A 25,115-nucleotide genomic window follows, 5' to 3' on the forward strand; every position below is an offset into this window, starting at 1 on the left:
CAAACGCCTTCAAGTTTTTGACATGGTGAAGACAATAATGCATGAGAGGCTTCAATAGCTGTGCCAGGTGTTTGACTGTTTTGTAAGTCAATGAATTTATTGTGTCCACAATTGGATGTAGTAGCACTCCCTTCTTGTGTTTCTTTGGAAGTCAGTACAGGCATGGTGGCATCAGTGCTCTGGGGTACAGCCTTCTAACCATATCCTTGTCCATTCCTGAGTTGTTGAGCAGTGAGATAGTCTTCCTCATCATCATAGCTGACATAGGATCTTTTTTCATTTATTTGTAAGCTGGCTCTTGTAAGACAATCTCATTCTTCTGCCAGTAGTCAACTGATCATAGCACTACCACAGCATTGCCTTTGTCTGCCGCTAGGACGACCGTGCCTTCGTCTTCTCGTAGGTCATGTAGTGCCCTGGTTTCAGCCGTGGAGATGTTGATTTTTGGTGTTTTTGCTTTTTCCAGGACTGCAAGTCTCCCTTCTGTTCTCTTTGGCTGTGTCAGAGGGAAGCCCCTGGATGGCCTGCTCAGTGCTACTGATGATCTCCCATTTAGGTAATATGGTTGGAACCGGTGCAAAATTTAATCCTTTTGACAGCATGGATGTTGTCTTGTCCAGTTCCTTTCCAATTCAGTTGATAATGGTCTTCGAACCCTTTGTATCAGTGTGCTGCAGTTGAGCCCCGGCAGTTGGTGGAAATTGTCTTGTTTTGTTATGGCTTTGCATTTGCAGAATTCACTGGTTGCTAATGTGTTACCATTTACCCACTCCCATGAGCAAGGTGAGAGTTTGGATGCCAGTTTCAAGTGGCACGTGAGTAGACTATGACCAGTTTTGTCAAGATCACACTTCGTGATGTGTATGTGCTCCAAGTTAGCGTGTAAAATGTGTCTTGTCCTCATGACGTTGATGTGATGATGGAGGTGAGTGAACTGTAGCAGCACATTTTTGTCTTGACATTGTTGCAGGTAGGCTAGTCTGCTGAGCAAGTTTGCTTTCTTGTTATAAAGTTTCTGTAGCATCATGAAGCTGCACTCTTGTCTCCTCCCCATAGAGGTGTGCTATATGTGAGTTTAGACATTCTTGGCAAATCTTGATGATGAAGTCTTCTCGAGTTATCAGCAGAGTCAAGGCATCGTTCTGGGGCAAGGTTTCATCAAGTTTTCCTACTTGTTATCTCCACGCGAAGTGTCCAGCTTGTCACGTCCGAGTCTTTATAGCTGCTGGCTCCTCTGCCTCATCTGTGGTGGCAGCGCCAATCATGCGCCTCCAGAAGGGGTGTTAGGGCCCATGCTGGTGGGGGGGGGGGGGGGGGGAGTCGCAGCCGGTGATGATGGGGGGGCTCCCTGCATGGTGGTGGGTTCGGCCGATATTTCATCTGCTGGTTTTGCCGGTTTCGTATTGGAGCATTCTGGCCGTATTTTTGTTATCGCTGCAACATAGATGGTGCTAGGTTGGAAACGTCTTATCTCATGACTAGGTTGTCATGGACTTGTATCCCCACAGCCTCTTTAAAGATCAAGTCTCACAGTGTGTTTGCTCTGCACAGCGGCTTTGTTTGTTCAAAATCAAACATATGGTTTTCATTGAGACTGTATTCAGGGTGTATATGACACAGGAGATCTGTAAAAATCCCGGGAATTTTTTCACCCAGGAAAAAACCGGTAGTTCTTTAGAATTCCAGGAATGTTTCATTATTTTAGTTTTCATTTTTCATTGTTTTAGTTTTTAGTTAAATGTTTCTAACTTTGACTAGTAAGAACCAATACTCTAGCAAAGGATATTACTGTATCTCACTGCTGTAGAATAATACTGCAGCAATAAAACTTGAACGAGAGAGGAAAGAAACGATGAAAAAGTACTTAAGTTGCAGAGGAATTGTGCCATATACAACAACAAGACACTGTGCTCATACAAGCGTCTGCTAACAGAAGAATGTGTCAAAGGCTTTAGGAAGACTGCAGTGCTTCAGAACAAATTGCGTTCGATGAGCATGATGTCACAGCTGCTTACATTAGATTTGTTCAAGCAGTTGCAAACAAGCTCATGCCCATATGCAGTTCAGTCACATGTGAGTAGTACCTTGTCCTGGTTACAGAAGTTTAGCAGTTAGCTGTCTAAGCAAGCAGCCAGACTCTACCCGGAAAAATTTTACTGCTGCACCTAAGATGTCAGATTCATGCATGCGCAACAGGCCCGGATCTAGGGCTGGGGGACAAACCAGGGTATCTTCCCCAGGCGGAAATTTCAAGAGGGGCGGGGGTCGCCAAATTCATATTCTTGAGGAAAAATACCTTGTTTCACAAAGTACCTAGCATCTAGCGCACATTGGTCAATCGCTTATTCATAAAATTTTGAAATGCATCCCTGATGGTTTTTGAACATTTTTGAACAAATTCTACATCTACATGAATACTCTGCAATTCACATTTAAGTGCCTGGCAGAGGGTTCATCAAAGCACCTTCACAATTCTCTATTATTTCAATATTGTATAGCGCGCGGAAAGAATTAACACCTATATCTTTCCATACAAGCTCTGATTTCCCTTATTTTATCGTGGCGATCATTGCTGCCTATGTAGGGCAGTATCAACAAAACATTTTCGCATTCGGAGGAGAAAGTTGATGATTGGAATTTCGTGAGAAGATTCCATCGCAACGAAAAACACCTTTCTTTTAATGATGTCTAACCCATATCATTTCTGTGACACTCTCTCCCATATTTCGTGATAATACAAAATGTGCTGCTTTTCTTTGAACGTTTTTGATGTACTCTGTCAGTCCTCTCTGGTAATGATCCCACACCATGCAGCAGTATTCTAAAAGAGGACAGACAAGCTTAGTGTAGGCAGTCTCCTTAGTAGGTCTGTTACATTTTCTAAGTGTCCTGCCAATAAAACACAGTCTTTGGTTAGCCTTCCCTACATTTTCTGTGTGTTCTTTCCAATTTTAGTTGTTCGTAATTGTAATACCTAGGTATTTAATTAAATTTACTGCTTTTAGGGTAGACTGACTTATCGTGAAACTAAAGATTAATGAGTCCCTTTTAGCACTCATGTGAATGACCTCACACTTTTCATTATTTAGCATCAACTGCCACTTTTCGCACCATTCAGATATTTTTTCTAAATTGTTTTGCAGTTTGTTTTGATCTTCTGATGACTTTATTAATCGATAAACAACAGCATCACCTGCAAACAACCGAAGATAGCTGTTCAGATTGTCTCCCAAATTGTTTATATGGATAAGGAACAGCAAAGGGCCTATAACACTACCTTGGGGAATGCCAGAAATCACTTCTGTTTTACTCGATGACTTTCCGTCAATTACTACGAACTGTGACCTCTCTGACAGGAAATCACAAATCCAGTCACTTATCTGAGATGATATTCCATAAACACGCAATTTCACTACAAGCCGCTTGTGCGGTACAGTGTCAAAAGCCTTCCAGAAATACACTTCATGTGAATAAAGAGCTAGTTGTGTTTCAAAGGAACGATGTTTTCTAAACCCATGTTGACTGTGTGTCAATAGACCATTTTCTTCGAGGTAATTCATAGTGTTCGAACACAATATATGTTCCACAATTCTGCTGCATATTGACGTTAACAATATGGGCCTGTAATTTAGTGGATTACTCCAACTACCTTTCTTGAATATTGGTGTGACCTATGCAACTTTCCAGTCTTTGGGTACGGATCTTTCGTCGAGAGTTGACTTCTGAATGAATTAGTGTGATGTGGGTGCCACAGGACTTCTTATCACATCTAGAAATAAATTTTCCTGCAAACAAAAGGGGACAGGGCTATAGGAGGTGAGCAGAATAAAGCCGAACGGATGAATTCCAGTCACCGTATATGTGGTTGACTGGGTTAGCAAATGATCAGCGTTGTTATAACTATTAGCGAAATCCATAGAGTCAGACTACCAGAGTGGAAATAAATGACTAACAGGAATAACAGGTAACAAAGATTACGTATTATCATCTACATCTACATTCATACTCTGCATGCCACCCAATGGTGTGTGGCGGAGGGCACCTTACGTGTCACTGTCATTACCTCCCTTTCCTGTTCCAGTCGCCAATGGTTCGCGGGAAGAATGACTGCCGGAAAGCCTCCATTCGCGCTCGAATCTCTAATTTTACATTCGCGATGTCCTCAGGAGGTACAAGTAGGGGGAAGCAATATATTCGATACCTCATCCAGAAACGCACCCTCTCGAAACCTGGACAGCAAGCTACACCGCGATGCAGAGCGCCTCTCTTGCAGAGTCTACCACTTAAGTTTGCTAAACATCTTCGTAACGCTATCATGCTTACCAAGTAACCCTGTGATGAAACGAACCGCTCTTCATTTGATCTTCTCTATCTCCTCTGTCAACCCGATCTGGTACGGAGCCCACACTTATGAGCAATACTCAAGTATAGGTCAAACGAGTGTTTTGTAAGCCACTTCCTTTGTTGATGGACTACAGTTTCTAAGGACTCTCCCAATGAATCTCAAACTGGCACCCGCCTTACCAACAATTAATTTTATATGATCATTCCATTTCAAATCATTCCGTACGCATACTCCCAGATTATTTTACAGAAGTAACTGCTACCAGTGTTTGTTCTGCTATCATATAATCATACAATAAAAGATCCTTCTTCCTATGTATTCGCAATTGTCTGTGTTAAAGGGTCAGTTTCCACTCCCTGCACCAAGTGCCTATCCGCTGCAGATCTTCCTGCATTTCGCTGCCATTATCTAATGCTGCAACTTCTCTGTATACTACAGCATCATCCGCGAAAAGCTGCATGGAACTTCTGACACTATCTACTGGGTCATTTATATATATTGTGAAAAGCAATGGTCCGATAACACTCCCCTGTAGATGTCTCTCCATTGAGAACAACATGTTGTGTTCTGTTTGCTAAAAAGTCTTCAATCCAGCCACACAGCTGGTCTGATATTCCATAGGCTCTTACTTCGTTTATCAGGCGACAGTACGGAACTGTATCGAACGCCTTCCAGAAGTCAAGGAATATGGCATCTACCTGGAAGCCTGTATCTAATATTTTGTGGGTCTCATGAACAAATAAAGCGAGTTGGGTCTCACACAATCGCTGTTTCCAGAATCCATGTTGATTCCTACTGAGTAGATTTGGAGTTTCCAGAAATGACATGATACGCGAGCAAAAAACATGTTCTAAAATTCTACAACAGATCGATGTCAGAGATAAAGGCCTATAGTTTTGCACATCTGCTCGACGACCCTTCTTGAAAACTGGGACTACCTGTGCTCTTTTCCAATCATTTGGAACCTTCTGTTCCTCTAGAGACGGCTGTTAGAAGGGGGGGCAAGCTCTTTCGCGTACTCTGTGTAGAATCGAATGGGTATCCCATCAGGTCCAGTGGACTTTCCTCTGTTGAGTGATTCCAGTTGCTTTTTTATTCCTTGTCAGTGTCGGAAAAGAAATTTTTGTTTTGATCTGTTAGGTAGTCTGAAATGTGCCTTCTATTACTCCTGCTAAACAGATAAACCTTCCTCCCTTTTTTTATATTCCTATTTACTTCCATATTCAGGGATGCTGCAACGGCCTTATGATCACTGATTCCCTGTTCTGCACTTACAGAGTCAAAAAGTTCGGGTCTGTTTGTTATCAGTGGGTCCAAGACGTTATCTCCACGAGTCGGTTCTCTGTTTAATTGCTCGAGATAATATTCAAATAGTGCTCTCAGTATAATGTCACTCTATGCTCTGTCCGTACCACCCGTCCTAAACATCTGAGTGTCCCAGTCTATATCTGGTAAATTGAAATCTCCACCTAAGACTATAACATGCTGAGGAAATTTATGTGAAAAGTATTCCAGATTTTCTCTCAGTTCTTCTGCCACTAATGCTGCTGAGTCGGGAGGTCAGTAAAAGCAGCCAATTATTAACCTAGCTCGGTTGTTGAGTATAACCTCCACCCATAATAATTCACAGGAACTATCCCCTTCTATTTCACTACAGTGTAAACTACTACTAACAGCGACAAACATGGCCCCACTGGTTGCATGCAATCTATCGTTTCTACACACCATCTGTGCCTTTGTAAAAATTTCGGCAGAATTCATCTCTGGCTTCAGCCAGCTTTCCGTACCTATAATGATTTCAGCTTCGATGCTTTCTATCAGCACTTGAAGTTCCAGTACTTTACCTATGCAGCTTTGACAGTTTACAATTACAATACCAATTGCTGCTTGGTCCCCGCATGTGCTCCTGACTTTGCCCCGCACCCTTTGAGGCTGTTGCCCTTTCTGTACTTGCCCAAGGCTATCTAACATAAAAAACCGCCCAGTCCACACCACACAACCCCTGCTACCCATGTAGCCGCCTGCTGTGTGTAGTGGACTCCTGACCTATCCAGCGGAACCCGAAACCCCACCACCCTATGGCGCAAGTCGAGGAATCTGCAGCCCACACGGTCGCAGAACCGTCTCAGCCTCTGATTCTGACCCTCCACTTGGCTCTGTACCAAAGGTCCGCAGTCAACCCTGTCGACGATGCTGCAGATGATGAGCTCTGCTTTCATCCCACTAGTGAGACTGGCAGTCTTCACCAAATCAGATAGCCGCCAGAAGCCAGAGAGGATTTCCTCCGATCAATAGCGACACACATCATTGGTACCGACATAAGCGACCACCTGCAGATGGGTGAGGGGTCAACCTCAATGTGGGCAGTATCCTGGGCAGCCACGGCTGTAGTCCGATCGGCGGATGCATGGGACGAGCTGGCCCTCCCCAACAAACCCCCATCCGGACCCCCACAGTGATGCCCATTGGCAACAGCCTCAAGCTGTGTGACCGAAGCAAACACTGCCTGAAGGTGGGAGCGAAGGGATGCCAACTCAACCCGCATCCTAACACAGCAGTCACAGTCCCAACCGGGGAATAACCGCGGGCTAACTAAACCAATGATTGTGGCCGGGTTAGTGAAGTTGACTGGAGAATATGTTTTAACACTGGCAGTAATAGTTACAGAATCAGTGATGGCAAGATTGTTTGTTAGAATGAGGGAGGAGAAGAAACAGGGACATCACACAAATTGTGGAAGAATATGAGAATTCCAAATTTATATAAAAATTTCGTACTACCACTTTTCGATCTCATGCTTTAGAAGCTAGAGAGTATGAATGAAATGTGAAACTATTTCCTAACATAAAACTTTTTGCTTCTAGTAGGCCTAATAGGCATTTGACATTGGTACTTTGTGAATTATGTTCTGTTGTATTATAAAAATGACTATTTGTACCAAAACAGTCTCGTTTATTTGGTGTGTGTTACAATTGCTGCAATATTAGGCAGGCCTTTTTCGTTTTATCTGGCTGACACTGACAAAATACATGTAATCAAATCAAGAAACCACTCCAGTATTAAGCAACGACATTGAGTTTTCCTGTTTGATGGACTTCGATGAGGTAATAGATTCTTTTGCAGAAAGGAAAGTACGCCGTGTAAAGCTGTTGCAAGGTTAGAGGGAAAAAATGCTAGGACTTAAGGATTGAAGAAATGCGAACTGTCTTGCTTGTTTCTTGTCTTTACTGGTTTTATGTATCCTATATTTAATAGCACACGAAACAGCAAGTTATTAGCTAATAGGCAGAAAAGAGTGCAAATTTTCTGAAGGGTTCTTGTTTTCCTGGTTACAAATATTTCCATCCAGTATTAATTGCAAGTTTGTTTTAAGAGGGGCAGGATGCCAGAGTGGCCGACTGGGAGCAGGATGGGCACCATAGGACATTTTAATTTCAACTGTCCTGAATATAGTTTGTGGTACCCATTACAAAATATTAAACGTTTGAATTCCACAGAGCGAAATACAGTGACGTGTGGTAGAAGAACGAGGCATGGCACTGCACTTTGGCACACTTAAGACCAAATAAAATGTCTCACATTTCCTCAAACACACATGTTTTTTGTATTAGACTATTCAGAAAGATTATGTAAATTTTTGCCATCCTACATCAAACGCTCTAGGGAGGAGGAACGCCACTATCTAGTATTCCCCCGGTTTGGAAATATCGTAGATCCGAGGCTGATGTACAGAGCAGTCTGAGTTGTTGTGGGAAGGTGGGTGACCCGTGTTTACATTTAGTGGTTTTTGCTGTTTCATCTTCGTTTATTGCTCTCATGTCAAATGAAAACAAAACGGCTTTCTGTGGCCGGGAGCTATCAGGTGAATTAAAATACATTCACATAATTACGGAAGGCTAAAATATGTTATTAATTTCAGATTTTATTTTATTCCCACCTTTCTGACAGTCAAGCATTAATCTCCTTGCAGAACAATGAAGTTATTTTTGTCGGTTCGCTAAAGAAATTTGGCTTTTATTAACCTATTCTGCTGAGGCTGCCAATTTATTTGAAATGAAATATTTAATTCCATACTATTGGCTAGTTTCAACTGTTTGCTCCATTTCAAGTGCATGTTTTCATCTTATAGCACATATGGCATTATACCATAATAAAGAACCAAACATAAGATAGTAAAGTACTGGTACTGCAAGAAAATTGACGTCCAAATCTGGACATATGAATGTGAACTTCAAGCCGAATTATCTATTTTAGTATGGTTCATGAAATTCCGATGCTCATGGAGTATCCTCTAATGTCTTGTTTCTTTTGTGACATAATGTAAGAACTTTTAACGTTTTACATGTACGAAAATACGAGCTTCCTGCGTCATCGTAGCTGCGCAAGCGCAGTGATGTCTGTTATTTCACGGTCTCTGGCAACTGCTGAAATGAACCTATTTCTAACAGGTTGTGGGAAAATATTGCAAATGGTTGTTTCAAAGGCGTTACTTTCAAAGTAAATTTCCTTTTACGAAAGATGAATTATGTGCGAGAATGTATGATGAATTTCTTAAATCACAGAGCATTTGACTCTCATTTAAAAATCAATTCCATGAGGACGACCATTCAGAATAATTTCTAGCCCAGAAGATAGGACATTTATGTCATTGTTAAAAGTTTTACTGGCACAATTGTGTGATGTATTTTAAAGTGTAACAAGCGCAAAAAGATCAACATTATATGTGAAAGCTTAGCTTCTCTTGCAGCTTATTAATCTTTGAGACCATATTGTATGTGAAAAGCTTTTCTTTTTTTGTAGCAACACTATGTATATTAATTTAAACCATTACTTTTTCCTATTTGTGTGTTCGCACTACTTGACAGTGATGTTGCTGTTGGCTGACTGCATCACATGTCCTATTCTCTGTCCTCAGTCTGTGTCGCCTGGCCATCAAGAACTGTTGCAGGATGATTTGATTCACAGATCCAGTTATATGGCTCCTTCTGTGTATAGCGATTTTACGACTATGACGAGTGGGGCCTGAAGATGGCATCAATGTAATGCCGAAACTGGTAGCACATAGAAGTTCATAAAATAAAATAAATTTCTACAATACATACGTTGGTAAATTATTGCATCAAGGTATACTCTGAATATCCGCTGTCATTGGCTGGCGAGATCACGTGACATGAGCTATGACAGGCTTACAAAAGCTCATCACAATCTTGATTTCAGTGCTTCGGAAAGTAACATGCAGTATTTGGTGGAATTCGAATTTATACTTTCGTAATATGAAAATATACAGTGTACACGTTGCTGCACATCAGACATCTTTCCAAAGCATGTGTTTTTCCTGAGTTTCGTTTTCTAAAGTGCCGGGAAAATTTACGCCAGTGTTAAAACCATAACCATTGAAAGGCTTGATAAGTTTTACTGTTTGATGATAAGTATACTGTCACTTAACACGGAAAAAGTTTATTTTCATCTGGGAGAAAGTGTATTTTTAATCGAGAAATCCGGGAAATTTTTTTCCTTGTCCACGTATACACTCTGGTATTCTGCCACTGCAGATTTCTCCGTTTGGCCTATGCGAATACTTCTTACATGCTCTGAGCAGCACTGGGATACACATCACTGTGTCTGGTTGATGTATTGCTTGCCACAATCACAGATGATGCTGTATACTGCAGGTGTCCATATTCGTTGTTTATCCTTCACTGAGCCCAGCGTATTCTTGATTTTGACTGATAAGCAAAAGATAGTCTATATGTTGGTAGAATTTACCACCACATTGAAAGTATGTGACAGTGAGTTCTTGGCAGAACAGTTCCACTGTGTCTGCATTGAAGTCAAGGACTCCTTAAGAGGTACCTTTGTGAAGAGGGGCGTGGCATCAAAGCTGTCTAGGATGTTACCTTTGTCCAGAAGTGTTCTTTGAAGTGTCTTCACAAACTCCACCAGCTTTTGGACATGATGAAGTCAATGACCCACAAGAAGTTTCAATAGCTGTGCCAGGTGTTTGGCTATTGAACTTGACAAAAATGCCTGTACCTTAACGCCAGTAGCTGCCTCCATCCAGCACAATCCAAATCCATCTTCACCATCGTGGTGCGCATAGTACAAGACATGTGTGACAAGGAGTGTCTATCTTCTGAACATTTCGTGAGAATGGCTATTCTGAGATGCAGATAAGACACTCTTTCCAACCAAGCGAGAAGGAGAGAGAAGGTGTATGCAAGGAAGACACCAAGCACTTGGCATTCCTTCTGTATGCTGGGCCACCCATGGTAAAAATTTGCAACATTAAAACCATCTTTCACTCATCGGCCAAAATGAGGAATATGCTGGGCTCAGTGAAGCATAAACTTGAAATACGGGCACCTGGAAGTTTACAGCATCAGCTGCAAGTGTGGTAAACAATACATCAGCCAAACACAGCGATGTGTATCGCTGCACTGCTCAGAACACGGAAGGAGCATTTGCCAAGGCCAAACGGAGAAATCTCCAGTGGCAGAACACAGTCTCAATAAAAATCATATGTTTGGTTTTGAACAAACAAAGCTGTTGTGCAGGGTAAACGGATTCTGGGGTTCGATCTTTAAAGAGGCTGTGAAGATCCGAGCATTTGATAACCTTCTCAATGGAAATAGTGGTTTTCAACTTAACACCATTTGGGATTCAACAAAAATATGACTATAATTCTACAATGTGAAACCGGCGAAGACAGTGGATCGGATATTGCCTGGGCATGCCAGGCTGCAGGGTGCCACCACAACCACTGACGGTGATCCCCCCAGCACGGGTTGAATACCCCTCCCAAGGCATGTGACTGGTGCTGCCGACACAGACGAGACAGCGGCTCTAAAGACTCGGTCAGGGCACAAACCCGACACTTCACCTGAAGATGACAAATAGGAATCTTGTTGAAACCTTGCTCCTGGATGACACCTTGACTCAGCTGATAACCCGAGAGGAGTTCATCGTCAAGATTCGCTGAGAAACTTGTTTTCACACCTATCTGCCCTTGCTGTCTTAGATTAGTGTGGGTAATATTTTTCCAAATGTTTGATGGTTTGTTGATAATCTCACTGATTCTACACCAACTTGAACGTTTGTTTGCCTGCCGTTTTGATCAGTGATTTTAGAAATTCTGATAGAGTGCTATCTGTCCCTTTTGCTTTATGTGATCTCAAGTCTTTCAGAGCTCTTTTAAATTTGGACTCTAATACTGGATCCTCTATGTCTTCCTTTTACACTCCAGTTTCTTCTTCTGTCAAGTTCTCTGACATGTACTCCCCATCATAGAGACCTTCAGTGTACTCTTTTCACCTATCTGCTCTCTCCTCTGCACGTAACAATGGTATTCTCATTGTAGTCTTAAAGGTACCACCCATGCTTTTAATTTTGTCGAAGGTTGTTTTTTTGACTTGTCTATATACTAAGTCAGTCGTTACAGCGATCATTTCATTTTCAATTTCTGCACATTTTTCCTGCTGCCATTTCGCCTTGGCTGCCCTGCACTTGGTATTTATTTCATTCCAAAGTGTTTTATATTGCTGTATTCCTGTCTTTCCCTGAACTTTTTTGTACTTCCTGCTTTCATTGATCAGTTGAAATATTCAGAATGAAATTTTACTGTGTGCTGGTATCAAGTATTTATCCTGTTACTCAAGTTGTCTTGCCTTCCTTGTTCCTGTGCCTGACTTCCTTAACATATGTGATTGACCTTTTTAGAGCTGTCAACTCCTCTTCAACTGAACTGCCTACTGTGATTTTCCTTATTGCACTTTATACATCCTTAGAGAACTTCAAAATGTGTATCATTGTTCCTCAGTATGTCAGTATCCCACGCCCTTCCACACTGATACTTACATATGATCTCTTAAACTTCAGTCTACTCGTCACCATTACTCAATTATGATCTGAATCTATATCTGCTTCTGGTTATGCCATACAATCCAACATCAGATTTCGGAATCTCTGTCTGACTATGATGTAATCCAGCTGGAATCTTCCCATGTCTCCGGGTCTTTTCTAAGTATATGTTTTCTGCTTGTTATTCTTGAACAGAGGATTTGCTATTGCCATCTGAAATTTATTGCATAGCTCAGTTTGTCTTTCTCCTAATTTCTACTGCATTGCCCATATTTTCCTGTAATCCTTCTATTTCTTCCCCTCCACCTACGTACCAATCCCTCATGGTTATCAGATTTTCATTTCCTTTTACATACTGTATTTGATGTTACTGTTGTTGTGGTATTTGTTCTGAAGACTGTTGTATCCTGTGCAGTGCTCTTGATTTCCAAGTAACTGTTGCAACCTACATCCTTCTGAATCTGCTTGCTCTATTCATCTCTTGGTCCCCCTCTATGATTTTTACCCCTCGCACTTCCATCCAGTACTAAACTGGTGATCCCTTTATTCTCATAATGTGACATGTCAACCAATCCCTTCTTTTAGTCAAGTTGCACAGATGTATTACCTCTCTGGTGTTCAGTACTTCCTCTTTAGTTGTGTGATCTGCCCATCTAATCTTCAGCATTTTTATGTGGCACCACATTTCAAAAGCCTCTGTTCTCTTCTTTTCTAAACTATTTATTTGTCCATGTTTAACTTCCACTCCAGAAATTACCTTCAGAAAAGACTTCCTAACACTGAACTCTGTATTTGATGTTAACAGATTTCTCTTCTTCAGAAAATTTTGTCTTGTATTGCCAGTCTACTTTTTACATCTTCTCTATTTCAGCTGTCATCAGCTATTTTGCTGCCCAAATGGCAAAACTCACCTACTACTTTTAGTGTCTCATTTCCTAATGTAATTCCCCTAGCATCATCTAATTTAATTTGACTACATTCTATTATGCTTGCTTTGCTTTTGTTGGTGTTCATCTTGTATACTCCTTTCAAGATGCTGCCCATCCTGTTCATCTGTACTTCCCAGTCCTATGTTGCCTCTGACAGAATTACCAGCAAAACTCAGAAGTTTTTATCTCTTCTCTCTCAACTTTAATTCCTACTCCAAATTTTTCTTTGTTTTCCATTACTGCTTGCTCAGTTAACATTTTGGATATGCTACAACCCTCAACCCTCAACAAGTTCCCCAATCGGAATCCTTGTATCCTTTCTCTCTCTGTTTATCTTCTGCTTACGACGTTGATGGATGTATGTGAACCATTGTTTTCAGCACTGATTTGCAGTAAAATCTGATAAGAACATCCCTATTACTGAAATGTCACACTAGCTCACACACTGCCCTGCTTTCCTACTCGTAATGAATCCTACTCCCGCTGTACCATTTTCTGCTGCTGTTGATATTACATTGTATTTATCTGACCATAGATCCTTAAATTCTGTGTTTGTATTTCACTTCATTGACTCCCACTATATCTAGATTGAGCCTGTGCATCTTCCATTTCAGATTTTCTGGCTCCCCTATCATGTTCAGACTTCTGGCATTCCATGCACCGAGTCGTAGAATGTTATTCCTTCATTGGTTAATCTTTTGCAGATGGAGAGATCATCATGACGTTTTCAGTTACAGGCCACATGAGCGGTGGTTACACATATGTGTGGTACCCATTGCCTTCTGCATCCTCATTCCGATAATCACTGCTGATTCTTCAACCTTTCGTGTGGCAGTTTCCTACTCAAAGAACAAGAGAGTGCCTTGAACCTCTGTCTGCTCCTCTGCCCTCTGTGGTTAGACCGTTGGCACAGCACAGATGACTTCTTATGCCGGAAGTCTTCAGCTCCAATTGCTGATGGTTTTTAACAAAATTGAAGCAGTGACTGGGTTTGAGCCTGGGACCCATATTATTATTATTATTATTATTATTGGTATTGGTATTGTTACTAGTCAAAGACACCACCCATAGATTGTGGAGTCACAGTCTGATATCACAGTCAAATATCCTTAATGAGATCTTAATGTTCAACTTTTGAATTTTATGCTTTAAAATATATTACTTGTGTGTTAACTATATAAAATCGTATATGATAGTGATAGCTATTTACAATCAATAGTTTTACTAGATGAATGTTTATGCTTAATAATTACAGTATGTTAGAGGGAATGAAACAGTGAAGAAAAAATTAAAGTAACTTTGAACAAAATTGTGAGTTCCATACTTTACTGCAAATAATAAAAGGATCTTTACTTAGAAAATAGTATATTTAATGAAGCTGGTGACAATAGAAATCTGAGATCTTTCTTTGGGTTATGTGTAAGAGGAAATTTTCAAAGGTGTGTAAAAGCATAATTACTCAAAACACTGAATCATAAATTACTCAAATTTAGAACAGAAAACACAAAAAGTGATGTGATTATTAAGTCACTGTATCAGTTGCCCTCTGAAGAAATAACACGAAAGCCTTCAGAAGTCTTTTAATAATAATAGTAATAAGTGTTCTGACATGGAGTTTGGTAACACATACCTTAGCTGGGAAGGGATTTAGCATTCCTATCGGCCTTCCTTATTCTCCTGTTAGCTTCCGGGACCGAGTTCGAGTCTCGGTCGGGCACACAGTTTTAATCTGCCAGGAAGTTTCATATCAGCGCACACTCCGCTGCAGAGTGAAAATCTCATTCTGGAAACATCCCCCAGGCTGTGGCTAAGCCATGTCTCCGCAATATCCTTTCTTTCAGGAGTGCTAGTTCTGCATGGTTCGCAGGAGAGCTCCTGTAAAGTTTGGAAGGTAGGAGACGAGGTACTGGCAGAAGTAAAGCTGTGAGTACCGGTCGTGAGTCGTGCTTCGGTAGCTCAGGTGGTAGAGCACTTGCCCGCGAAAGGCAAAGGTCCCGAGTTCGAGTCTCGGTCGGGCACACAGTTTTAATCTGCCAGGAAGTTTCGAGGTCATTAAAGATGGAGCACTAGCACACTTTGAAGGAAGTAACCTTGCTGAGGGAATAATTCATTTGGAGAAATTTGAAAAATTAAAATTATGCCAAAAGTATTTAAAATTGAATACTCTGGAATCTGTGTGACAGACTGAGAAGGCAAGTTTCTGGTTTCTAGCCCTATTCTGGCACACTGTTTTAATGTGCCAGGAAGGTTTATTCAGAAACAAGACATTGGAGTATAGTGCATGGCAGGATGCAGATGTAAGCTCAAATATCGTGAATTGGCAATGATGAAGCACCAGCTGAAACTTAATTACTAAAAAAGGTCACCATATTAGATTTGTATGCCTGTATCATTTAATGCTGCCACACACTATCCTCAGTCACTTCAGCTGGAATCATTAGGCAGCACAGTGCGTATCTGGTACATCTCTTTGAACAACGTGTTTGGGTTACATTTAAAATTGATTTTATTGATTTTTGTGTTAGTGCATGCATGATGACAGCTGTTTTGCCATTGTAGTGTTAATTATGTGAGTCATATAGAAAACATAACAAGTGTTACTTGTTCAGATAACAGCAGTAAGGTTCCTGTACATAAATTTACTGAGAGGTAACCAGTAGCAGAAACAACTTGGAACAAGTCCGTGTATTTGCCATTTATTGTGAGACAAAACAGTTGCAGCACATGGTGTGGAGCAGAGGAAGAGGACATGGGAGTGACATGGCAAAGTATTCTTACACTGAGGAAACTGCAAAATATTGTCTGTCTGTCTCTGTGCGGTACACATAGTACACATCACAGACTCAACTTGTTAGTACAATCTTCAAAGCTAGACACTGAAAACTCTGGAGATGATTAAATGAAATCAAATTTCTGCATTAACCACTAGGCTAGGTAATGGTGATAAAAGGTGCCTCAGTGGAAGAGGAGTCTAACATATTGAAGTAAGAAATAATTAGTGTGAAAATGCAGTGCATGTGTGTGAAAGAAAGAAATATGAGTATGAAGAGTTAACTGAAAGAAAATTTCAAAAATTGGAAAATACGTATTGGAATAATGACAGTATTATGAGAAGGGTAGGTTCCCACTAATCATGTAAAGGAGATGTTGAGTAGCTGACAGGCACAACAGGAAGGTTGCTGAACATGTGAGCTTTCGGCCAAAAGGCCTTCTTCTAAAGCAGACAAAACACACACATACATTCACTTAAGCACAGCTCACACACACGCGATCACTGTTTCTGGTCACTGAGGTTACACTGTAAACAATTGCCAGGCTGCTCAGAGTCTGACCTCAGTGGACAGTAGCAGTGCGTTGTGCTTTCATGAGTACACATGTAGAAGAAGGCAATGGTGCTGTAATACTGTAAACATGGGGAAGTAGCTTGAGTGGCATAAACAGCTGATCATTTTTTAAGTATAAGTTTTACTGACAGTTAATCTGTATAAGTTCGAAGAAGACATCAGGATTCATACCTCCATAATTACTAGTGTGATGGAGAATTTAAGCACTGGAATATTATTCAATTTGGTATACAAAGTCAATTAAACACTACCAAGAACTATCATAGTTTTTTATTGATATTTCAAGTTTCTATGTTGGTGACAAGAATAATAAACTGGCAAATTTCAAAGAAAATCAGAAACTCTGGATCATTATCAGCTTGTCTTTTGAACTGATGAAGTTAATTTAGAAAAATTGGAGTTAATCAGGTAACAATTCTACCCTTTTTATAAGTAACTGGAATGGGATAGGTGCACTGGTTATCAGGAAGGTGAAATTGTATTTGGTAGTGAAAGTGTTCAAATCATTCCCTTGTCATCCTATTTTGAGTTTCTGTAGCTTTCCTACATCACTTAACGCAGACTGTTCCTTTGAAAAGGAAATGGCCAAGACCCTGCCCTATCTTTGTTCATTCCAAGCTTGAGCTGTGTCTTTAATGACATTATTATCAATGGGCCATTAAACTGCAAACTTCTTTCCTTTTTTGTTAGTGATAGAAAATGTCAGAAAAAAATCGTTCATGGCATTTGTAAACCAGTACAAAACATTAATAACATAGAATGCAATAAGAAGTGCAAAATTCTAAGAAGAATGAGGATGAAATAGAGCAGAGGTAGAGAACTCTTATGGTGCTGTATATTAACTTAGAGTTCCTAAAACATTTCATTTGCAGTCTAGTTCTATGTAGAAATGAAATTTGTATCATAGAAAAATTGGAAGTATTTGGTTTGCTGTGCTACAGAGGTTCGTTAAACACTTTCAACATAGAAAAATGCTTAATTATAAGGGACAGTCAAATGAAAATGAAACAGATGGAAAAAAGTAAATTAACTGTTTATTATTTCAAAAATAATCGCCATAAATGTTAATACATTTATCCCACTGTGAGACAGTTTGCACTTGCCTGCGGAACAGTGATTGTACCCAGATGTGCACTTCTTTGTCCAAAGCAGATCTGCAGCCACAAATGTCTTTCTTTAGGACCCCAGAAATATGGAAATAACATGGGGAGAGACCCGGACATTGTGGAGGATTGTAAGGGCTTCACAGTGCAACTTTTGCAGTGTACCGTAGTCGAAACAACCTTGGCAATACACAAAATCATTTGAAAATCAGTAACTCCAAGTCACATATCTCTCCAGTTGCAGTTTCTATACAATTCCATATTATTTTGTTTTTAAATCAACTCCTAATAAGATCTTCTTTGTTAATAAAATTTGAATTTTGGAATTGTGTTTATTATATGTCCATATAATATGCACTTGTCTTAGACACATGCTTATCTGCATTTGGACATATTATTTACCGAGCGAGGTGGCGCAGTGGTTAGCACACTGGACTCGCATTCGGGAGGATGACGGTTCAATCCTGTCTCCAGCCATCTTGATTTAGGTTTTCCGTGATTTCCCTAAATCGTTTCAGGCAAATGCCAGGATGGTTCCTTTGAAAGGGCACGACCGATTTTCTTCCCAATCCTTCCCTAACCTGAGCTTGCGCTCCGTCTCTAATGACCTGGTTGTCGACGGGACGTTAAACACTAACCACCATAGTGCTCAGAGCCATTTTGAACATATTATTTGTCAAAGATTTCATCTGCTGTCAGAATTTATGTTGATATATCAGTAGAGAATGCAATGATAGGTGAAGGTATCAAGAAAGAAATGGAAAAATATAAAGAGAGAGAAAAAAAAAGCTTTAATAATAAGTAACGTAAGGGGAATTGAATAGCTGTGTGGTAAATGGTCAACTGTAAAAACTTTAGCACCAGCACTATTTTGTTCACATCTGTCTGATGATTCTCTCTGTGATCCTGAGAGAATTATCTGTTTGCCTTAAACTTTCCTTCCTATTTTTGGCAAAATAAGTGAAGAGGAAGTATTATCAAATGAAATCTTGCTGCAATTAAGTGGGCGATGATTTGAATCAGTAGAAGTAAACATTAATCTCAATCTGGGATATTATCTTGATTAGATATTTGTTATTTCTTTTACTCGTGTCAAATTTCATTTTAATCTTCATCAAGAAAGCTGCCACTGCTGCTGCCTATCCTTGTCCAAACTGACCTAGTATATCACCTTTATTCTCTTCTCTAGTAAATAGAAAGGATGGGTTGTGAGTGAGTTTTTTTAATATTTACGTCTTCAAAAGATCTGATTGTGTATTTTTATTGCTCTGTCATTTTCAGGAACTGAGGAATGCATATGGAATTGGTGAAAATGATTTAAAATTTGGAATAATAGGCTTACATCCTTGTGGTGATTTGGCGCCTATTTTATTAAAGCTCTTTACTGATTGTCCTGATGCTGTATTCATCAATGTTGTTGGATGTTGCTACATGAAAATATCAACAAATATTGAAGGGTGTGTAAATTTTAGTTTTGATATTTCATATTTTTTGTGACTAATTTTATCTTATACTTTGATTTGTACCACATAAGGTAGGAAATTTTGTAATCTGTTATGGATGCGCGCAAAGAAATATAGCCAGTGAATCTGAATGCTGTAGACTCTGGGTGTCATGTTGGAGGAGATCAGAGTGGTAATTCTTCTGCAAAACCTGGAATTCTCAGGGAATTAAATTTTACCTGAAAATAATCAGGGAATTTGAGGAAATCTATAATATCTCAGGGAATTCTGTGTCTTTAACCTAGTATTGAAATTTGATTTTATTGATTGTTATAAATTACTCACGTTTTTCTTGCGTAGAATGTTCTGGTATAGTGATGAATATGGCGTAGCTGACACAGCATTTTGAAGGATATAGATTTTACAGGAAATTTTTGCTGACAACAAAATTTATTTCCACATTAAATTCTTAACAGGAGTATATCTTACTTTTTATGTTAAAAAAATGAATGCTGTTCACTTTTTGAGTGTTACGAATCAGAAAATTCATCATGTCACCCCCTGAAGAAGGCTAATGTGACATATAGACATCTGTTGTCTCAAGAATGAGCAACGTCTGTGTGTAAACTTACTGGTATATTAAATGCAATTAAACTGGAAACACACATTAATAATTTGCTCATACAGTTTTGGTATACACGGAGGTGTGAAACAGGACAGTAAATTTGTAATATTCTACATAACATCAGTAAACACTTGTAGCAAATATTTCAGATATTCTGGTAGCTGGTAGAACGTAGAAGAAGGATAACGAATTTAAGCTTTTGAAGTGTTCTTCCAGAGCCTATGTGTCCAAAAGCGGCACACAAGGGATTAGTCCAACATGCTATGTGAAAACTGCTATGAAATTTTTTATGCAAGAAGAGTACACCAAAAGAAAAGTGATGTCAAAATTTTTTCTGTTAAGAGGGACTACATGTATTATTTTGTGGTACACACAAAACTGTATTTAACAGTAGTTTATTCAGCCATTTCTGTCCAGTGCAGGAATCAGCAAATGAGCAAAAGTGGCTGTGACGAGAGCATAATGTTGTCAAGTACCATGGGAATTACATGGGAACTGTAAATTTAATTTGTTGAAATGAAATACTACTATCCACATGCTTAGTGTGCCACTTCCCTCACTGACAGTAAATACCCTATGGCATGAGCGCGTAATATAACTGTACAATGTGGTCCAAAAGTCTGGAAATACCCTCATAAAATCCATATGGAGTAGCAAAGAGTAAAACAAAGTCCCTACACATAAGGAAGGGGAGGGGAAAAACTTACAGACAACGTCACCAACATGGTGGCCATCTTGAAAGCCGCCATCTAGGATTCGACTAAAAAATTAGACAGGTAGAGAATTTCACCAGAAAAACGAAGACATTGCTATTTTGAACACAGCTTTATTCATTCTCAGTTTAACCAGTTTGGTGTGGCAAAGCATAACCAATTATGTGTGGCAGTGTGAGTGTTACATACTGAAAAGGCATTAAGCTGATGTTACACGCTCCCGAGAGAACGGTTCGATATGCTGTCCATTACGTCGCAGTATTAATGCTATCTTCTGAAACCAGTCCTGTTGAACTTTGACCAACACATTCTGCTGAATTTGACTGCACACATCAACAGTTAGCTGCTTAAGATGAACCAGATCCTGTATTTTCACAGCATAAACCAGTCCTTTGATGTGACACCGTAACAAAGGAGTTAAACCTGGGGAATATGGTAGCCACTCTGCTCCACTGCACCTCTATGACCAATCCACTTTTGGCAGAACTGCACATCCAGGTTCGCTTGCATGCTGTGTCCATAATGCAGTGGAACTTCAACATGCTGGAAGAGTTCTGGAAATGTCCCAGCCTCTGTCAACAGTGAGGGAAAAATTGTTACTGAACAGTACCTGATACAGGAAACAAGTGTTACCTGCAGTTGCTGCATCACCCATCCTGCGATGTGTACCCGACAGTCTGTGCCATGTTCAGGTCTTGGAGCAGTTGAAGTTTGTATGGGTGCCGTTCATGCTGCAGTAAAATTCACAGTATTGGGGTAAAGCTAACCCCACATCCTTGCGACAGGTGACAAGTGCTCTGTTGCAGACTCTTGCTAAATGGTGCCAGCACACTCACTATCCTTGCTTTGTCATTGGTGGATTTTGATCTTCAAATGTTTGGTTTATCAACGACAGAACCTATTGTCCGGAATTTGGCCAAAAGTTTGTCAACTGCACTATGAGAAATGGGTAGTCTGGTCAGGTGGTGACTGTTGAAATCCTTAGCAGTGACCTGTGTGCTCCGTTCTCCTGACTTCAAGATAATTTTTGATGCATTCTTCATGCAGTTATGACATTTTTGTAATCTGTAAATGAGAAAAGAGCAGTTAAAACATGATCACAAGTAAATGTTACCTAATGTTTATATCTAAAAACAAAGATGATGAGACTTACCAAACAAAAGCGCTGGCAGGTCGATAGACACACAAACAAACACAAACATACACACAAAATTCAAGCTTTCACAACAAACGGTTGCTTCATCAGGAAAGATGGAAGGTGCTTGTGTCTGTGTATGTGCGGATGGATATGTGTGTGTGCGAGTGTATACCTGTCCTTTTTCCCCCCTAAGGTAAGTCTTTCCGCTCCCGGGATTGGAATGACTCCTTACCCTCTCCCTTAAAACCCACATCCTTTCATCTTTCCCTCTCCTTCCCTCTTTCCTGATGAAGCAACCGTTTGTTGTAAAAGCTTGAATTTTGTGTGTATGTTTGTGTTTGTTTGTGTGTCTATCGACCTGCCAGCGCTTTTGTTTGGTAAGTCTCATCATCTTTGTTTTTAGATATATTTTTCCCATGTGGAATGTTTCCCTCTATTATATTCTTATCTAATGTTTATACGCATGTTACATGTCGGGCGTGGGATTTGCACTTTGCACCGTTTAAAACTCCACTTCATGCCTTTTCGGTATGTGACACTCATGCTGCCAAGCGCATCACTGCTGCCACATATAATTGGTTATAACTTGAGAATGAATAAAACTATGTGCAAAATAATAATGTCTTTGTTTTTCTGGTGAAGTTCTGTATGTGTCTAATATGTCACATGGTCACCTTCCCATTGGAAATTTTAGAGTTGAATCCTAGATGGCCACCATATTGGTGACATAGCCTATAAGTTTTTCTCCCTCCACTTCCTCACATGTAGGAAGTTTATTTTACTTTTCGATACACCATTCAGATTTTATAAGGCTGTTTAAAGACTTTTGGACCACCCTGCACATCATTGTGATAATTTTTGGATTTTGTACTCATGATGTAACAGTTCTTTGTTCATTTCTTATAGTCCTCACAAAAATGCAAAGTGTCTGTTGAGTGAGAAAAACAAACATTTACGGTACAACAGATGCACCTGAGACAAAAAAATGTAAAATCGAACGATGGAAACTCCAGCTTGGAATATCAACAATACTAGTAAAAGGATACATTGCTACTCACCATTAAGGTGACCTGTTGTGTTGCAGATAGGTATAATGAAAAGACAGTTACACATTGTAGCTTTCAGCCAAAACCTTCCTCAGTCTTTTCTTTGTGCCTGTCTGCAACTCAACAGGTCAACTTTGCAAAAAAATGTAATGCATCTAGACATTTCTAGTTTTATTCAGCCCAAATTTGAATAGAGTAGGAAGATTGTCCCAGGCATTGTTTTGCATATTGTGCTGCGTACCAGACAAACTTGATCAAATTCATAAAATATACCAATGCAAATTGATCATGCACAAATGACTGAAGTTTAGGAATACTGTTTCACTGATAAACCTGAATTGACATAAAGCCATTGGAAATTATATTGTCTATCAGTTTCTCAAAAATCTCTTTCCACTATCATCCTGAAAGACAAAGATATCAATATGTTCAGGCCAAGAGTCCAGCATGAATAATGAATTATTTTTTGCTGTTGGCATGACAATGATTAAATTGTAATGCTGAAAAATCATGCTTTCGTATTTTACTTGACTTTGTTACATCAATTAAAAGATTTATGCATGTGTATAGTCCTTTCCTAATTTTTGTTCTTAAGAAATAAAAGTGCATTTTGGATGCACTTTTTTGACAAAATCTGACTGATCTCGTTATACATAACAGTTGTGGAAATAACAGTAGCTTTGTCTTCAGATCATATATGAATTTCTTTACAGTTTGCCATCTTCTCTACATGTTAACTTGAAACTAAACCTTGTAATTTTGCTGCATCCTGTACTGTAAGATTTCTTGAACCTGCTCAACCAACTTGAGGAAACCTAGAAATCATTAATGTTCATGTCCATTTCAATTTAGAGTGCCTAATTTTGTGGGTCTTCATTGGTAACAGTGCTTTGTTTGTCAGATGCAGTTTAAAATTTTTGCCCTAGTTTTTCTTTAATACTTTTCGAATTTTGATTTTGTGCATACTAATTCCATGTGTAAGTCTGTATTCCATTAGTACAATTCACATTCATATTGTATGAAATGGAACTTCTTGTGCATACTGCTCCTTCATTTCTTTCCTTAAGCAAAAGTTCACAGCCTTTTCCATGTTACTGAAAGCTATTACAGTATATTGTTTCTTTGCACTAAAAAGGTATTCTTGTTCTGGACTCGCGATCACCCAAAAATCTTCGCTCTAACTGCAGTTTCCTGAACTGTCGTAGTTTTTTCAAGTTTCCTCTGATGTTTCCAAAGTTTCTATCAAGATGTCAGCATCATTTGAATTAATGTCTTCAGGAGAAATGGATGATGTCAATCTCCATATTTCTTCTTTGTGAGACTTAGAATATTAATCGAATTCCACATTAATGTGAAAATTTAGAACCTGCTCAAAGTCAGGTTCTGTTAGTGGGCATATATGAATATTAATACAGTTTTATCTCTACTTTTAACACTTCAGGATACCACGAAAGGGTCAGGTAATTTTTGTTGTTTTTTTACATTAAATGGGTTGCAAATTTGAGAGATTTCTAGTTGTAAACAGTTGTTTTAGAGCAACTACTACTGAAAAATAAAGTTAACTTTGCAAATTAGATCATGTTATGTCATATTATGTGTTATAGTGGCTGGCACGAAAATAGGGCTTCAAGGTCACCTTGCCATCTTATTTTTAGTCTAGAATATGGTGGAGTACTTTCCAAAAGAAAATTCTCACTAGCTGCTAGGGAAAAAAATGAAAACTACCATTACAAGAAATTTTAGAGGGAAACAATTTTTTACTTCAACCTGTGGTAGTAACAGAATCACTAAACATACTCAAAGTTTACAGATGCACATGCTGCTTGTTTAATTTTGGAAATATAAAAGTATTCTGAGATAAAAATAAAATATTATAAGAGCTGTGAAACTGTGCCGACTGCATAGCGAAAAATGTAGTCACTGATGAATTTTCATTTTGTAGGGCTGCGAAGAAAATTCCCTCGAGAAAGTTTTTACTAAAACTACAAAATTATTTTTGGTAACATTTCAGACATCATTATTGTATCGTATCACGTATGGAGGCAAATTATTTCCATGATATTCTGTGCGCAGCAGCGCGCAAGTCTTTGTTGGTCGTCGCCAAGAGTTTTGTTCGGACGGCTTGCTTTAATATGACCAAGAATATTCCCTACTTCTCGAAAATATTTTACTGGCGGCTAATACATATCCTTCATCATTGCATCCATCACTCAAAATGCCAACATATGTTATGCAAAAGTAATTGTAGTTATTTTGAAGCCAATATTTTCACTGAAATAGAGCAAAATATTTGTTCGAAAAGTTTTGTGAAACCCAAGTTTTATTTAAATTTGCTGTAAGTCTATTATTCTCGGCACACAATATGCGCTTGGTGTGCAAAAACCTCGTTTTTACTATTGCAATGTCCCTGTCTTGTGTTACAAATTTCATCCATCATTACAGTTTCTGAATTAAAAACCAAGCGGGTAGAGAAGACAGTGCATTGAAGTGACTGGCCAGAATAATCAATTTTATCACTGACATTACCCTGCATTTCTCTAGCCATTGGATACTATCCTCTGTCATACTAAAGT

The 25,115-nt window shown here is 39.4% G+C and overlaps 1 protein-coding gene across 7 annotated transcripts in view; it reads left to right on the top strand.

Moving 5' to 3' along the window:
* The window catches only part of LOC126484369 (methyltransferase-like protein 25B), a 96,797-nt gene that overhangs the window by 13,862 nt on the left and 57,820 nt on the right, over nucleotides 1-25,115 (top strand). For all 7 annotated transcript variants that reach the window (XM_050107843.1, XM_050107840.1, XM_050107847.1 and 4 more), the window contains one exon: nucleotides 18,860-19,035. In XM_050107843.1, the coding sequence (XP_049963800.1) occupies nucleotides 18,860-19,035 (176 nt within the window). The remainder of the gene's footprint in view (nucleotides 1-18,859; nucleotides 19,036-25,115) is intronic.

Source organism: Schistocerca serialis, chromosome 6 (genome assembly GCF_023864345.2).
Source record: "Schistocerca serialis cubense isolate TAMUIC-IGC-003099 chromosome 6, iqSchSeri2.2, whole genome shotgun sequence".
In the NCBI taxonomy this organism is placed as follows: domain Eukaryota; kingdom Metazoa; phylum Arthropoda; class Insecta; order Orthoptera; family Acrididae; genus Schistocerca; species Schistocerca serialis.